Consider the following 17,704-nt stretch of genomic DNA (forward strand, 5'->3'; position numbering starts at 1 on the left):
GATACACTATTTAAGGGAATGGGAAAAAGAGAACCTTGGGTCTGTATCTTACAAATGGTGTTTGAAGCTTTCAGATTACATGTTGCATTAAATTAGAATAAACCAAAAAGAGAAACCACTTGCCTCCAGCCCCACGTGGGTCCAGCATGAGACTGGATCATGTCCTTCAAAAACCGGCTGCCTTGTTGCCACACTGCGCTGTAGCTCAGATTGTAACAGGGAGCCTTCTTGCACCAGAGGATTGGCGGGGGGGGGGGGGGGGGGGTGGGGGGGGGTGGTGGAGGTGGGGAAAGGTGGGATAAGTCAGCAGAAAGAATGTGGAAACATTTGCTACTTTTTGGTCTCAATTCTTCCTAGAATTAGGTTTCTGCTACATTTCTAGGTTAGCATTTTGTGTGTCTAAAAAGAGTTTGAGTATAGTTTGAGAAATTAAGAAGGTAGAAGAGGTCTGTCTTCGGCTTTTGGTTTTTTTCTTCGTCTTTATTTGCTAGCAATTTTGTTCATTGGTAGTTTTTGCTGTCTCACTGGTGTCTAGCGTCCTGGAATTAAACTCTGGCCAGCAGGCTGTTAGTTGGTCAGGAAATTCCAAGTGGGTATAAATAAATGCTCTGCAATAGCTTTTGGGCGTTTTGCCTGCTGATGTGTTTTCCCTTCAGTGCCGAGGAAGTATGCCTGAAATTTAGCTTCCTGCTTGCTGAAAATCAGTTATTTTGTTTCTGGGTGAGTAAGTAAGAATGCCTAAAAATGAAAAAATGGAGGAAAGCCTTACATTTGGTGGGGGCTGGTGAAATCTAAACTTGTATTTGTTACAAAAAGAAATATTTATATTACAAAAAACATTTGCTTCTGTTACAAGCTGGAAAGGATAACTACTTGATTTTTAGTTCAACTTTAGCTATGGCTTTAATATAAAGATGTCATTGTTGTAGGAGTGAAAGGTTGTACTCTATGTGGAGGTTTAAGTTTTTGAGTTTATGGCTTACCTAAGTTCCAGAATTTCCTTTTTTTTTGGCTTAATCCATCTTTGGTCTTTTGTTTTCATCTCTGCTTTTCCAGTGGGGATTTGCTCAATGTGCCTTAAGACAAGTTTCTTTCTCTTATATAAATACTACAAAACAAATAGGGACTGGGTTTCATGTAAATACTATAGTGTCCTCCCACACACCCCTAAGAAAAAACTAGACTGTTTTGTTAGAAAAGCCCTTTCTGTACCCAAAAGTCTTAGCTTGTATTACTTTTCTGTTTTTCACAAAATTACCCTTTGAACTAGTGCATTTCTTATTTATGCTTAGAGCAGCATGGTTTTTTTGAAGAAAGTTTGGAAAACAGCATTTAGTCCTCAAGCTAGTTCTTTTCTGTACGTGCATGACAAATTTGGGTTCTATATCTTCAATAATTCTTTAAATTAGACAGTGGACATTGGAAAACAGCATGCCCTAGGTTGATGAAGAGCAAGTCCTGAGGGGTTTGTGGTATCTTGGCTATTTCAAGACAGATTGTGGGTGAAGAGTTGCTGCATCTTGTGGTTGGCACTGAAAACTGGAGAAAAAGGCCATTGTGTGAACCCCAAGGCCTCTGTTACCATCATGTGCTGAGTTTGCTTAATACAAAGTACCCTTTATTAAGACCTGGTCCTTTCCACTCCCAGGAACAGTTATCCTTTCCATTTTCTTCCCCCTCAATCTCTTACCTATAGTCTGGCTTCTGGACTCTTAAGACTTGTCCAAAGCAGAACTGATGATACAGCCAAAGGGAACCTGCATTTGGGGATTATAGAGTATGCCAGTTGTTATGATGCAACTGGAAAGGTGTTGTTGAATGGAATGTGCACAGAGTAAGGCCACAAACTCTGTCTGCCCAAGCTCACCTGGTCTGACACCGGCTGCGATGAATGTTGATCACACTATGAAATTTTGTGTAAAACATAGTAAAAGAGTCATAGGCTGGAAGTGACCTTTGGAAATCAAGTCCCACCATCCCCCTCATTTTACACATGCAAGCCTTGTTAAGACATTGTGCCATTCCAGTCCTCTGCTGCCCATCACCTATCCATTAACTGGGAAACATTTATAGCCCCCGTTTTTGTTTCATGAAACGAAAAGTATTCCCCAATTTAAGTCGGCCCATGCAGCTCTCTGGACAACTGCCATAGATATGTGTTCCCTGGTTCTGAAGTGCACAGTCCATGCATGGTGTGTTTAAGAATGCTCTGCTCTTAGGACTTCTTTAGAGGCAACAGAATAGATTGTTTGGAGCAATCCGTGCATACTTTTTCCTTTTGGAATAAGGGGGTAGTATTTTAACTTGGCCATAAAATACTTCTAAAGGTTGCTTGTCTACTTTTGCTTTTGTTTTGCTTTATATTTAGCATTGAAAGCTCCTTTCGGAGCATAATTACTGCTAGATGAGGGCTCCCCATTCACCTAACCGACACCCCACCCCCAGCCCCAGGGCACTTGCACAGTTGCACATACACAGCTCTGCAGGACCCAGCCAGCAGCTTACTCCTCCATTCTAAAAAGCAGAAACCAGCAGAAATTTAGACCTCAAGATTTTAGTAAACAAGACACTAACAGTCTGGTGGGGGGAGACAGGCAAGTGCCTGTAACTGTAACAAAGGTCAGCTACCTAGGCTGAGTGCTTAGAGAGAATGGAGGGCGGAGAACAGAGCAGACAGGGTGGCTGAGAGAAGGTTTTACAGAGGATGTGATGTCTGGGATGGGCCCTTATGGACATGGCTCCATTGTGACAGAGGGAAGAGGTGGGGGAGCTGCTTGCGGGGTGGAGGGCAGGGAATGGCCAAAGGCAGAGACGCTTGAAAATTGCTCAGTATGTGGAGGTTCAAGGTAGGAGGTAGCTGGAGGTGCTGGACTGGAACCACGTTGTTAAGGACATTAAGTGCCGAGAAAGGAGGTTTTAGACTTTATTCTCTAAAATGGGGCTCATGCTACATCAGTTGGCAAAATTAAGAATTGAGGAGCTCTACAAGTTTCCAGGGATACCTCAAACAAATGTAAAATTCCTCAAAGAATATGTAATACAGGAGTATATAATTTATTTTTTAATAATTTCAAACTTACAGAAAAGTTGTAAAGAATTCTCATCTGTCCTTTACTTGGGTTCTCAGTGTTCAACATTTTACCCCATTTCTCTCTTGACACACATGTTCACATGAGTGTGTGTGTGTGTGTAAAGCCATGCATTTGTCATGTCTCTTTAGTCCCCTCCAGTCTGGAACAGTACTGTCTTTCCTTTCTTCAATGACCTTGACAGCTTTTAAAAAGCAGAGGCCTTTAGTGCTGTAGGATGTCTTTCAACCTGGACCCGTCTGATGTTTCCTGACTGAGGACATGCTTCTTGGCAGGAGCACCACAGAAATGATACTGTGCTCTTCTCTAGTGCATTATATCAGGGGTACCTCATGCTGCCCTGATCACCTGATCAAGGTGGTCATTGGTTTCTTCTCCATAGGGTTACCATTTTCCCCTTTGTAATTGATAAGTATTTTGTGCAGAGTTGCTCTGAGACCACACCAGTATCCTATTCTTCATTAACTCTCTACCCACCTGCCTAAGCATCCATTGACAATTACTGCCTGCATCAGCCTCTGCTACGATTCTTATTAAATGGTCATTTTCTGTTTCCTTAATTCCTTCTATATTTATTAGTTGGCTATCTACTGAAAGGAAGTGCTTTCCCTTCTCCCCCATTTATGTATGTATCATAGTATTATGGATTCATAGATCCTAGTTTATTCACTGAGTTGTAATCCATTACCATCATTATATTATTTTGATGCTCATATTGTTCCCGATATGGCTCAGTAAGTTTCTGAGGCAAATAGACCCCTGGCGCTGTCCTTAAATACCTGATCTGATGTGTGCTGACAATTGAGACTAATAACTGGTAGCAGCATGTGGTATCTGGGCTCTGCGTGTTGTATACACCTCAGGCAATAAGCATCACCTTCAGCAAGATGCTAACCCTCTGTTGTTAGTCTACCCTCTCAGCACAGTCGGAGCCCTGGTCCGGCGTGGTAGAGATGTGTAGATTGGGCCTGGGAGCACGCAGGAAGAATAGCGGGGTTGCCGCCCCTTCTTTCTCTCCCTCCTCCACAGAGACACTGCCTGGGTCAGACGTTGTCTTTGCCTCACCATCATGTTCAGTCTCTGCTATTCCTATCTTAGAGTTTCAAAAATGGAGCAAGTCTGCTCCTCTCTGTGGCTCATTGTGCTAAATCACGGTCCACATTCCCTAAAATGACCTCTGTTCTTTCTTCCTGCTATCACTCATGCCACATCTGTCCCTCCCAGATTAGATTTGTCCTGCTTTAATGACCCTCCAGAAAAGGAAATCCCATAACTTTTCTCTGCATTGAGTCATCCATTGCTTTAAGCAAAAATATTTTCTTTTTAAATAGCAGAATGAGGTAATGGATAGAGCACTGGTAAATGAGTCTATAGACCAATTCTAGTCTCAAGCTTTGCTCAGTGTAGCTCAAAAACACATAGGCTGCAGGACCACAGGCCAAGGTGCAAAAAAGCTCTAAGTTCTGTAGTGTTAACACTATGCCCTGCTTTCTAGTCAAGTTGTTAAAACTCACACAGTGCAAAGGAATTTGTGACTCCAAGAGGAACATTGATGAATCCATAGAAAATTTAATGGAGGATGCTGAGGAGAATTTTAATACATATTATAGCATCTAGCCAGAGCAACCTTATTAAAATGCAGATCTGATAGCTTCACTCCCTTGTTTAAAACCCTTCAGTGACTTCCCATTGCACTTAAGATCCCAACACCCTTAGCATGACTCCCAGGGCCCTGCAAGACTGGGCCTCTCCTCGCTTTGGAATTTCCTATCATGTAGACATCTTTTCAGTTCCTTAAAGTGACAGGTTTTGCATATGCAGTTTCCTCTACATAGAATTTCCCCCCAAGTACACATACCATGGGCTTTGTGTAGTGGACTCTTAAGTTGCTACTGCCTGGGAGAAGACTCCCTAACCCTAGCCCAGGAGGGGTCCCCACCCTGTATTTTACTTTGACAGCACTCAGGACAGTTGTCATTTACTCATGGGATCCCTCATCTGTTTCCTCCTCTAGTTCCTAGGTTCTGTCCAGACAGACACTAGGTTCATTTTGCTTAGGTCCTAGCAGTGTTTGGCACATGGTAGGTACTTAATAAATATTTATTGAATGAAAAAATAAATCTTTCAATTGAACAATTGCATCCTCCCTAGATCAGCATTCCCTTTATATGGGATATGGGAAAAGCTACTCTTGCAATTTGGAGCTAGTAAGGAAGTACTGGTGAGGGACTATGGAAGAGGTAGGGATAGTGTATTCAGATCAGCTGTGAGAGGAAGTCTAAAATTCTAGGGGGAGAAGCCAAAGGAGTTATGAAGAGTTACAAATAGAGGAGCAACAAACCACATTTTAACTTAAACATATAAATAAACCAAGCCTATAAAATCACACAGTTATGCTACATTTGACTTGTCAACCAGCCTGGTATATACTGTGCATTTCTGGTATTTATTTTGCTTCCTTTAATGTTGTCATTTTATGTGCATGAATTGTTTGGGTATCTGTTTAAAACAGCAGCAACCTGAGAAGTCTAGGTGAAATTGAGGTAACTGGTATAATCGCCATGGAAACAGGGACTACACCTAGCAGGAGCTCTTCCTGGGGTGGATGAATGGATGGATTTGTTAGCCAGGAGGGGAGAAGGAAGGTTTAAAAACACTCTTTGGTAAATGTAGGAGCATGAGAAAATCTCAGATGCCAAGATGCCATATATTCTTTTAAAACAGAATGAGGAGCACTACGTTATTATCCTTTTTCAAGTTTTATTGCTTGTTCTCTTGTAGGTGGTACTTCTCCCATGCATTTGGTACAGGGAATCTCCTCCAGGCTGAAAGTGCTTAATGCTAACAGTGTCATCAGGAGAACCTTCCTGTTAAACCTGTTCAGAACATTATCCCTCTGTTCCAGTCCTGGAAAAGTTGATTTCCTGACTCAGTTAGTTTCACACTCTGAATAATTAGCTTCATGAGAATTTTTCTCTCTCCTTGAGTTCATCCTACTGGTTTTCTTTCCTGACTCGAGGCTTTAGCTGACGTGGACTCTTTTGACTGCTTTGAACAGCAGGGTGCTTATACTCTGCTGCTTTTAAATGGGGCAATCTATGATAATTATGTGCTTCTCTGGGACCAACTCAGCTCTCAGGGAAAAATCTTCTTGGTTTTTGTGAGAGGGAACCATACTTTAATGGAAATTAGCAGAGTTCTTCAGATTCAACAGGTAGAATAACTGGTGAAGAAAAACACATAAATTGTGTGCGAAGGTTGTGGCACATGGGTACAGTGATTTTTCATGGTGCCACTATTTGGTAATTGGATCTGGAGTATGCACGACCAGAATGCAGAAGTTGGCTGTTTCTTAATTAATAAAGTAATAATATCAAAGTTTTGTCCATTTAAAAGTTCAACAGTATACATTATTTCAGAAACCTGCAGTACTTTGACGCATACTAAAGAATAGCCCACTGTGGTAGAGTATGTAGAAAAGTACTTAGTGCTTGCTCACTAGAACACTGAGAAATATGAAACTTGAAGACCACAGCTTACATGGGCAAAATCTCAATCACTATATGTGAATGTTTTTACTCTACATACTGTTTCTAGCACAGGTTTTCTCAACCTCAGCACTATTGAAATTGGGGGCTGGATAATTCTTTGTTGGACTGATCTGTGTATTGCAGGATGTTTAGCAGCCTCCCTGATCTCTACCCAATAGATGCCAATAGCACTACCACTCCCTCTAGTTGTGACAAACAAAAAATGACACTGACAGATGTCCCGGGATGGGCGTGGGGCAAAATTACTCCCATTTGAAAACCACTGCTAACAAGTTAGTACCCCCAGACCAGATTCCTGCCTTCTAGCTTCCCATCTCCTGGAGATTACATTCATTTTTATGTCTTCCCAAACCAAATATTATTTGGATGGAAAGTTTAGTTTCTTTAAAAAGTTAAAATCATATAGTACTTTATGAACCCACATGAAATGATTTTTGAAATAACCCTTATCTCCATTTCACTTTGCTAATGCAGAAGAATTGCAAGGAATTTCAAATTGTTGTTGACAGGGCCATAAACTGGACCCCTGTCCTGGAGCCCTAAGTTTAGTAGGTGGTAAATATGTACACAGAATCACCATCAGTTTGTTGATTTCAGCTTCTCTCCTAATGCATGTGAATTTGGGCTGTACTTAGGGAGTTGTTTCCAACTGATGTTGTCACATTTCTGTGTGGTGACCCCCAAATGAGGACTGAACCCACTGAGGGCTGGAAGAGGAGGGAGGAAGGGAGACTCTGTGACATCTGGCATCTGGGTGCAGGTGGGCTCAGATTCAATGCCAACCTGAGAAGCCATGGCCAGTGTACTTACTTGATGGCCAGGTATAAACTCTGGTGATTCTGTCACTTACATGGCTCTTCACTTCTTTTGCCTTGTATTTTATTTTGTTTGTTTTTTCCCCACACCCCCAGCCCCACTAGACTGTGAGCCTCACGAAAGCAGGGACTTTGTCTCTTTTATTCACATTTGTGTCCCCAGCTCCTAGAACAGTGCCAGGTAAGTATTAAGTAAAGATAGATAGATAATTATTAATATGTGTATTAGTTTCCTAGGGCTACCATAACAAGGTTCCACAAACTTCATGGCTTACAACAACAGAAGTTTATTCTCTCTCTGTTCTGAAGGCTAGAAATGCAAAGTCAACTTGGTGGTGGGGCCCTGCTTGCTCTGAAGGCTCTGAAGGAGGAGACTTTCTTGCCTCTTCCTGACTTCTGGAGGTTGCTGACAACCCTTGGCTTGTTCACACGTTTCTCTGTCTCTGCCTCCATCCTCACGTGGCGTTCTTCCTGTATGTGTCTCTATCCAGATTTCCTCTTCTTATAATAGCACCAGTCATTGGATTAGGGCCCACCCTAATCTAGGGTAACCTCGTCTTAACTTGATTACGTCTGCAATGACCCTATTTCCAAATTCGGTCACATTCACAGATACAGGTCAGATAGGACTTCAATAAATCTTTTTGGAGGATACAATTCAGCCCACAACAGTGCCTTTATTCTCAATGTTGGTTATAAATATAAGTTAAATTAATGAATAATTTTTTTATTTGGCCCACACTTCTCAGTTGGGCATTAGAAGATTTTAACTGCTCACTTTGAATTTAATCTCTTTCCCTAAATCATTCCACACATGGTTGTCAGGATAAACTTTGTTGCTGCCCTTCAGCCCCTAGCACAGGGCATGGTGTGCCGTCTAACCGTCATTAAATAGACATGACTTTCCCCATCCAGAACCCCAGGTTAGTGGCCTCTTCCGTCCCCAGTCAGCCAGCAGTCAGCCCCCTTCCATCTAACCTTGTCTTTCCTGGGATTGCACCAACATGGTTTGCCCTGGTCCTTCACCTTTGGACTCTTTTCCCTTTACTCATTCATCACTTACCTTGTCTTCAAAACTCATCTCCTTCAGAAAATTGCCCCTGGCGAACTCCATTCCCTTTGCTCACTGGTGCTCATACCATCATGCTGTTCTTGTTGGTAATAGGTCTTTGTAACTGATCTCAATTAGTGTTATGTTGCCTAGGGTGTTTAGCATTTGTCTCCCAGCTAGAGTATATATCCTCATTTTATTTCTTATAAATTATTCCTCTTACACTGTGCACTGAATAGGACCGTTTTCTGCACCTAATTACTATATAATGAAGATATAGGTGGTGCCGGGAGCGGTTTCCACCACTGCATTTCCAGACATTCAGAAAATTCTTGTAAACACCAGGGAGAGCCTTCCAATTCCAAAATATTTAGTTGGAAACTGTTACTTTCAAGATTCCATTGCAGATATAGCCAGTAATTTTTGGCTGCATGAAAGCAGGCATAGCTACATAAATCAGAAAAGGCCTTTTTTAGGCAGCTGAGATTCTCCTTATAAACCTCTTAGACATTTTTTAAAACTGTTGTTTTTATACATATTATTCTTGAAATTGCCAAAATTTTGTAAGAAAAAAGTTTTACTGTAGCATCTGGTTTATCATTTATGGTATTTTTCTTATTTTCAAGATCTAGTCTTAGTTTTGTGGGAGAGGGGCAAAAGGGAGGCTGCTGTATCCATTAGGATTCAGTTTAGTTGCAAATAACAGAGACCCAAAACAAATAATAGGTAAAACAGTATAGAGGCTTTTCACTTAGAAGTATAGTTGTAGGCTTTCCAGGAGTATATGGTGGCTGTGATCCACAAAGCCCTTAGAGACCCAGGTGCTTTCTAGAACATTGCTCCTCCAACCTTAGGGTGTGACCTGATCGAAAATAGCAGCTAGTGCTCCAGTCATCACATCTGCATTCCAGGCAGCAGGATGGAAGAAGAAATGAAAAAAGGAAACCAAAGAGCTTTTCCTGTTTTTTAAGGAAAGTTCCTGGGGGTTTCTCCATGATACTTCTGCTTGTGGCCATACAAGGGAGATTGAAGAAATAATATTCTTTACAATTTGCTCAGCTAAAATGGGGAGTTTTATTAGTATCCAAGAATGGGAGACCACATATTGAGGAATATCTAGCAATCTAGCAGTCTTGACCACAGCTGCCTCTGTTCATCCTTCTCCCAAATGAACTTTCTCAGAATTTATTCTAGTATATTCTTCTTGTTTTCCAGTGACTTCTTGCAGTCATATTAAAAAAAAAAAAAATACCTGTGTTGTAAAAATTTATAAAATACAAAGATCAAAATAAAAATCACCCTTAATGCCACTACCTAAAGAAACAAGGTCATGTAAGAAATGTCCTTAACACTAATATATAACTAGCAACTTGTATCTACAGAGCCTTGAGAAAGTTTTTAAAGTTCATTATGTTATATATATTCAATTATTTATTCCTTCAATAAACATTTTTAAATATACACTTTGTTCCCAACATCTTGTCAATTGGGGTGTGGTTGGGAATGGAGAGCAATAAAGGAAATTAAAAAAAAACAATTGTTAGCTTTCAAGATGCTTTCAATCTAGCACAGGGAGATAAGACACATATATGAACAGTTGGGAAAAAATCAGGGCCCTGTAAGTGCCATATTTATGTTAATGTATGTGAAGGTAGACTAGAAATCAGAAGATAAAAAATAATGGCACCGGATATTTATTTAATTGTAGAATAATTTATACCATGGGCAGTTATTTATAAAAATTACACTTTGAGAACACTTCTTGTTTTTTTGGTTGCTGGAGAATGACACTTGGATTACAAATTCTCCAGATAGTCAGGGTTATTACTCAGGCAGTGTTCCATGTGCATTGGTCATACACACCCAGTGAGGCTCTGTATGGCTCTGATATAAGCAGTATTAGGAAATAATAAATCCTAACATGGTTAAATTGAAATCTCCACTGATACCCAGATTTAGAAGTCCAAAGTTCATTTGGGGATAATTTGGCATGACCCATGGCTTTCGTGATTCCTGTGAGTTGAACTTTAGAAACAACTAAGGATGGGCCAGTTAGATTTAGCCATAAAGCATGTGTTTTGTTGTGTTCTAAATCTGGAAATTAAATCAGTTCATTTCATTTTTAAAACATTTTTTGAAGGGAAAAGGGAAAACAAAAATTAACCATTCCCATTGAAAATGCTTAAGCCATCATGTTAAGCAAGAACAGTAGCTATGTTTAATGCACAGAAAAGCCTAGAAAGAGTTACACCAAAATATTAACATTTGCCACTAGAAGGTGAGATTGAGTCACTTTTTTCCTTCTCTAAACAGTTTTGCATGTGACACATTTTTTTATCTAGCTTGTTCTACTTTTGTAACTGGAATAAGTTTTTGTTGTTTTAAGATTAAAAGAAAACATTCACCTGTGGCAAAGGCCCAGCTGTGGCTAATTTTAAAGGGTCACCCCTGTTACTTGCTGAGAGCCGTTGCGGAGAGGAGCTCCTGGCCGGCCCTGGAAGCAGCGGCTCTGGCTGGGGCCGTTTAGAAGCCGCGGAGAACAGTGGGCGTTTGTGCCGCTGCCCTCCCTAAGGTGACTGAGGGCCGAGGCGCTTCGTTTTCCACACAAGAACACAAACTCTTTCATGAAGAAGTGACTGGCACAGGAAAGACAGAGCCTCTCTGTGGCCATGTTTAAACTGCTGGCTTTATTTGGAGTCCTGGCAAAACTGGACCGAAAAACACACATTTTCAAAAGATCCCGGTTTCCTGTTTTCGTTAAGAAAACAGGGAATGCCGGACAGCTGAGTGTGCTGGGGGCCGTGTAACTGAAGCCGCAGAGAGACTTCATTGGTGAAAACTCGGCCTATGGTATTTGCGCGTGGCCTGGCTGAGTTTACACGAATGTTGAGCCGCCTTTCCTTATGGGGTGAGGAAAGGGAGCGTCCCAGGCAGGGCCCTGGCACGCCGCGAACCAACGAGCGCGCGCACCCAGCGGCCGGGTGGGCCCGGCGGGCAGCGCGGCGGGACGCAGCGGGCTCGCGGTAGGTGAGCGGGCGAGCGCGCGGCGGGGGCCCGGGAGAGGGGCGGGAGGGACGGCTGGGAGCGCGGCCCCGGCCCTCCGTTCCAGCCACCCGGCAGCGTCTACAGGGGTCTACTTAAGAATTGCAGGCTCGCGCGCGCGTCTCACCCCGGTGAGAGGTGGCTGCCTCTGTCTGACACCTGAGCCTGTAGTTTCTCTTTGCTTATGGAATTTCAGACAAGCACTGAAAACAGGTCTGGCTGCATATTTCGAGTGAGCGTGTTCTCCCTCCATGTGGAGTTGAAAAGTTGAAAAAGAGAAAGATGCATTGGCTAGCATGAGCACAAGTTTCTGGCACAGGCATTTTTTTAATCTGCTCACCCATTCTTAGGCTAGAAAATTATTAGTACTGAGCACTTCTTTCAAACAGAATTTTTCCATGTGTTTTAGAATTGAAATCTAGTGCCTAATTTCTAACAGCTGGAGCAATTTAATGTTTAAAATTGGGACCAAATGAGTATATTAACTATTTATTCCTCTGCTTGAAATATTCTTTTAGTACTTTTCAACATTTAACATGAACAAAGGCAAGAGAGTATTGAGATTTACTGCAAGCATTCACATTGTCAGGTGTAAAAAAGTTCAGCAATGTTGGGGGTTGGGAGGACAGGCAGGAAAACCAAGTTGCTGAGAATCCTGCAGCCTTGACAGTGGTCAAGTGGGTTTGTATGTCCGGGATAGAGGCAGGAGTACAGATACCTTATTTTGTCACATCGCTCTCCTGTCTTTAGCTCTAAAAATGGAAAGCTTGTTAGTAGGACTCTATCAAAACACATTACTTGATTCTACAATTTAAACAAAAAAGTTCTTGCTTTTAAAATTTGAAATGCATGGCCCAGGTCAGTAGCAAGGTCTGTGCCTTGAAAGGTTCTTGTGTTTCCTTTTCTTAAATGTTTGGTTTAGCCCAGAAGTAGCGTTTACCAACTGTCACATGATCCAGTGGTCAGAGTATAGGTTTGCCCTTATTTTCATTCTCCTTTGCATCTGTTTTGGATTCATTATGATACAAAACAAGGTATTCTTGGGATAATGAATGTTTTGTCCAAAAGAAGGCGAAGTGGAGAAGAGTATTTTTGTTGTTGTTTTGTTTTTAAATGAGGGGACACATTCAGAAAGAGAAGACACAAGATAGAGTGGAAGCCTTTCCTTTGTTTTTTACCCCCATGCTGCCAGGTACAAGAGGCCTGGGCTCCACAAACTCAGTGTCCTCTGTGTCACAGTATTTTGGCAAGGAAGGTGCCAAAGCAAATTGTGAACTCGTGTGGGTTGTCAGACACCGGGGGTCTGCAGGGCCTGCCAAAGAGTGGAGGTGGAAGAACTTGTGCGTCCCTGGTATCCTGGATCTGCTTCTGTCTTGGTCTGTTATTCTAAGGCTTTTAACTTTTTGTGCCTCAAATTACACTTTATAAAATAGGAATTTTAATATTTGCTGTCCATACTTAAAGGGACTATAGAGAACAAAAGAAATGACCTATTTGAAAATGCATTCAGGTCTTTTTTTTAATGCATTCTTTAAAAGAAATTAAAGTATTTAGTGAAGACTACTAAGTGCTTGGCTTTTTAAAATCATTATCTTGTTACATTCTTTTTAACAACCTTATGAGGTAAGTGCTTGAGTTGCCATTGAAGTTCAGTGGGGTTTATTAACTTGCTCAGCCAGCTGGTAAGTTGTAGATTCAGGATTAGAACATAAGTCTCTCAGACTCTTAAAATTATGTCAGTTTGCCACACTTTGATATGCACAAATATTAGTTTTTGCCATTATGTATATTAATTGGCTTTATAATTTTCTCCTCTCTTAGGAAAAGCAGATGTTCTGAATGGAGACCATGACAAGGGACAGAAGGACCCTTATTTTGTGGAGACCCCCTATGGTTATCAGCTAGACTTAGATTTCCTCAAATACGTGGATGACATACAGAAGGGAAACACCATCAAGAAACTAAACATCCAGAAGAGGCAGAAGCCATCTGTGCCCTACCCAGAAACTAGGGTGACACCTGGTCAGCAAGGTATATGGACTTCCACCGAATCCCTCTCATCCTCCAACAGTGATGACAAGCAGTGCCCCAACTTTCTCCTAGCCAGAAGCCACATTACGTCAACTCCAATCCCAAGGCCACCTGCCCTTCTGGAGGCCTCACCCACCTTTCTTACCATTCCTGAAAATAGACAGCTGCCACCTCCCTCACCACAACTCCCAAAGCACAATCTTCATGTCACGAAGACTCTGATGGAGACCCGGAGAAGACTCGAACAGGAGAAGGCCACCATGCAGGTGTCTCCGGGTGAGTTCCGAAGGCCCAGGCTGGCCAGTTTTGGAGGCGTGAGCTCCACGAGCTCTCTCCCCTCTTTTATGGGTTCCGGAGGCCACAATCCTGCAGTGCACCAGCTTCAGAACGGATACCAGGGCAACGGGGATTATGGTGGCTATGCCCCAGCTGCTCCCACCACTTCCTCCATGGGGAGCTCCATCCGCCACAGCCCACTGAGCTCAGGGATCTCCACCCCAGTGACCAACGTGAGCCCTATGCACCTGCAGCACATCCGTGAGCAGATGGCCATTGCCCTGAAACGCCTGAAGGAGCTTGAGGAGCAGGTGCGAACCATCCCTGTGCTCCAGGTAAAGATCTCGGTCCTGCAAGAGGAGAAAAGGCAGTTGTCCTCCCAGCTGAAAAACCAAAGGGCTGCATCCCAGAGTGATGTCTATGGTGTGAGAAAGCGGTCCTACAGTGCCGGGAATGCTTCTCAGCTGGAACAGCTCTCCCAGGCCCGGAGAAGCGGCGGGGAATTGTACATTGACTATGAGGAGGAAGAGATGGAGAGTGTAGAGCAGAGCACGCAGAGGATAAAGGAGTTCCGGCAGCTCACAGCAGACATGCAGGCCCTGGAGCAGAAGATCCAGGATAGCAACTACGAGGTCTCCTCAGAGCTCAGAGAAAACGGGGAGTGCCGACCTCGGGAGTGCCGTTCTGTGGCTGTGGGTGCCGATGAGAACATGAACAATATTGTTGTGTACCACAGAGGCTCCAGGTCCTGTAAGGATGCAGCTGTGGGCACAGTTACTGAGACGAAGAACTCTGGGGTCATTGTGACAGAGGCCATGCTTGGAGTGACTACTGAAGCTGACAAAGAAATTGAGCTGCAACAGCAGACCATAGAAGCCTTAAAGGAAAAGATCTATCGCTTGGAAGTACAGCTTAAAGAAACTACCCATGACCGGGAGATGACTAAATTGAAACAAGAACTACAGGCTGCTGGGTCAAGGAAAAAAGTTGACAAAGCCATCATGGCCCAGCCACTTGTTTTCAGCAAGATGGTGGAGGCAGTGGTGCAGACAAGAGACCAGATGGTTGGCAGTCACGTGGACATGGTGGACATGTGTGTCGGCACCTGTGTGCAAACAAATAGTATAGGCATCTCCTGCCAGCCCGACTTCATGAATAAAGTCGTGGGGCCCGAGCTGCCCATGAATTGGTGGATTGTTAAGGAGAGGGTAGAAATGCATGACCGATGCACCGGGAGGTCCGTGGAGACGTGTGACAAGAGTGTGGGTGTGGAAGTCAGTGTCTGTGAGACAGGCAGCAACACAGAGGAGTCTGTGAATGATCTGACTCTGCTCAAGACAAACTTGAATCTCAAGGAAGTGCGATCTATAGGTTGTGGGGATTGCTCTGTAGATGTGACCATCTGCTTTCCGAAGGAGTACACGTCTCGGAGCATGAACACGGAGGCTCTGGGCCGGGCAGAAGCTGCCGTCATGGCAGTGCCTCTCACTACAAGCCAGCACACCAATACGGTTTTGGAACAGGCTCACCAGTTCACCAATACCGAGACAGTCACCCTTCTAGAATCCTCCACCAACACCTTCCTCAGCACTTTAGACAAGCAGACCAGCACGCAGACTGTGGAGATGCGGACAGTGGCTGTAGGAGAAGGCCGCGTCAAGGACATCAACTCCTCCACCAAGACGCGGTCCGTTGGTGTTGGAACTTTGCTTTCTGGCGATTCCGGCTTTGACAAGCCATCTTCCGTGAAGACCAAAGATGCAGGTGTGGGGCAGATAAATATTAACGACAACTATCTGGTTGGTCTCAAAATGAGACACATGGCTTGTGGGCCTCCGCAGTTGACTGTGGGGCCCATGGCCAGCAGGAGGAGCGTAGGTGTTGGAGGGGAGCCTCTAGGAGAGTCCATGGAGAACCCTCAACCCCAGGCTCCATCTGGCTTGATGACTGGCTTGGATCACTACATCGAGCAGGTCCAGAAGCTGCTGGCAGAACAGCAAACACTGCTGGCTGAGAACTATAGTGAACTGGCAGAAGCTTTTGGGGAGCCTCACTCACAGATTGGCTCCCTCAACTCACAGCTCATCAGCACCCTATCGTCCATCAATTCTGTCATGAAATCTGCAAGCACCGAAGAGCTAAGGAACCCTGACTCCCAGAAAACAAGTCTGGGTAAAATCACAGGTAGGTTGTCCTTTGAGGGACCTGGGAATGGGGAAGGATGGAGAAAGTATATTTCTAGACATTTTTAAGGATTTTTTTTTAACTGATGGAACTGTTTCTTGAACCATGGAAAAAGCTTTAGAACGGTAACGGGTAGGATGAAGACCAATTCAGAATCCCTAAGCAACTCTTCTGATTCTCTATATTTGGGAGCTTCACTGGCCTCCGGCTGAGGACTACAGCTAAAAGAAGAAAAGTAGATTAGCATTGGCTGGCCCACAGGTTGTCTTCTGGGGCACCTGGTTTGAAAGAATGTTTTATTCTTTTCCTCCCAGGCACTTCCTTGCTCATTTTTTACAGGATTGCCTGAGAAATCCTGCACTCTTTGTACCCACAATTACCAGGACATTGTCGGTAAAAATACTGGTATAAATGTTTTTAATTAAATTTTTTTTCAGGAGAGAGACTCCATTAACTCGTTTATTAATTCAGCATGTGTTTACTGAATTCCTACTCTGTTTCCGACATAGACATAGGCTGTTAGGATACAGCAATCCCCATCCTTGTCGCACTAACATTCTAGTTGGAAGCACAGACAGTAAATAATAGACCTTTAGTATGCTAGGCAGTGATAAGTGCTAGAAGGAAAGAATGTCACTTTGGAGAATAGCAAGTGCAGTGGTGGGGGGCTATTTGAGATGGGGCAGTCAAAGAATTCTGAAAGGAGGGAACCCCTTCCCGCTCTTCATTTTGATAAGTTCTTACATTTTTTCTTTCCAGTCCCTTCCCTTATTCATTGAGATTCTTGCTCACCTCTTTTTTCCTTATATGGAAGCTAATAATTGAGAAATTACCCTGGAAGATTTTATGAGGTTGTTAATATTTCCCAGTGTGCCTCATTGAAATTACTTTCCTTGTTTCCAGTGGTCCTGTTTCTCTCACGGTGTGTAGTATCGCCCAAGCCCTGGGGCCCCCCAGTGGGGTTCCATCCTGTCTCTCTTCCCTTCCAAGTATGACTTTGGGAAGTCATCCTTCTCTGAACTTCATTTGTGAACTGGGGATTAGAATAACACCCATCCAACCCGGTGGTCCTAAGAGTGGAATGTGTTCATGACTGGCATGTGGTCAGCACAGAATTGTGTTAGTTGTTGCTGGTGGTAGTGCTAGTATTTGTCAAATATGATTTCTTTTTTAATATGCTAAGCATAGTGGATGTTTGGGAAGCCTACTAAAAACACTCTCCACTCTGACCAAATGCTACGCGTAAAATTAATATGAACACTTTAAATTATTCATATAATATATATTAAATTAATTGTATGTGAAAATATGCAATATAGACTTAAATTTAGTAAGTAAACCATTACCAAAAATTTCAAAGTCTTTGTTTCTCTTTATAGCCTGACGGGGCAGTGATTAAAATGGACTGAAATAGATTATTTTTATATCTTCCTCGGTTTTGACTTTCAAACCTACATTAGTGTCAGTTTTTAGTAACTTGGTACAGTGTGGGACAGATAGTTTATTGTGGAAGAAAAAAATGAACATGACAGCTAATGTGTCGGTTTTTGCTTTTTAGAATCAAAGGAGTCGAATAAATGTACAGGGGAGTCATTTTAGAGTAAACAGGATTAAGATGATATGTAGACTGAAGCAAAGTTTTAAGTAACTAATGTGTCTGCTTTA

General features: G+C 42.9%; 1 protein-coding gene across 5 annotated transcripts in view; it reads left to right on the forward strand.

Annotated features, from left to right (window-relative positions):
• KANK1 (KN motif and ankyrin repeat domains 1) overlaps window positions 1-17,704 on the forward strand; it is a 242,207-nt gene that overhangs the window by 191,862 nt on the left and 32,641 nt on the right. For 4 of the 5 annotated variants that reach the window (XM_037851174.1, XM_037851175.1, XM_037851177.1 and 1 more), the window contains one exon: window positions 13,370-16,039. In XM_037851174.1, the coding sequence (XP_037707102.1) occupies window positions 13,370-16,039 (2,670 nt within the window). Of the gene's footprint in view, window positions 1-11,404; window positions 11,530-13,369; window positions 16,040-17,704 lie in introns of those variants that run through there. The other variant, XM_037851179.1, reaches the window with a different exon arrangement.

This window comes from Choloepus didactylus, chromosome 10 (assembly GCF_015220235.1).
Source record: "Choloepus didactylus isolate mChoDid1 chromosome 10, mChoDid1.pri, whole genome shotgun sequence".
Taxonomy (NCBI): Eukaryota; Metazoa; Chordata; class Mammalia; order Pilosa; family Megalonychidae; genus Choloepus; species Choloepus didactylus.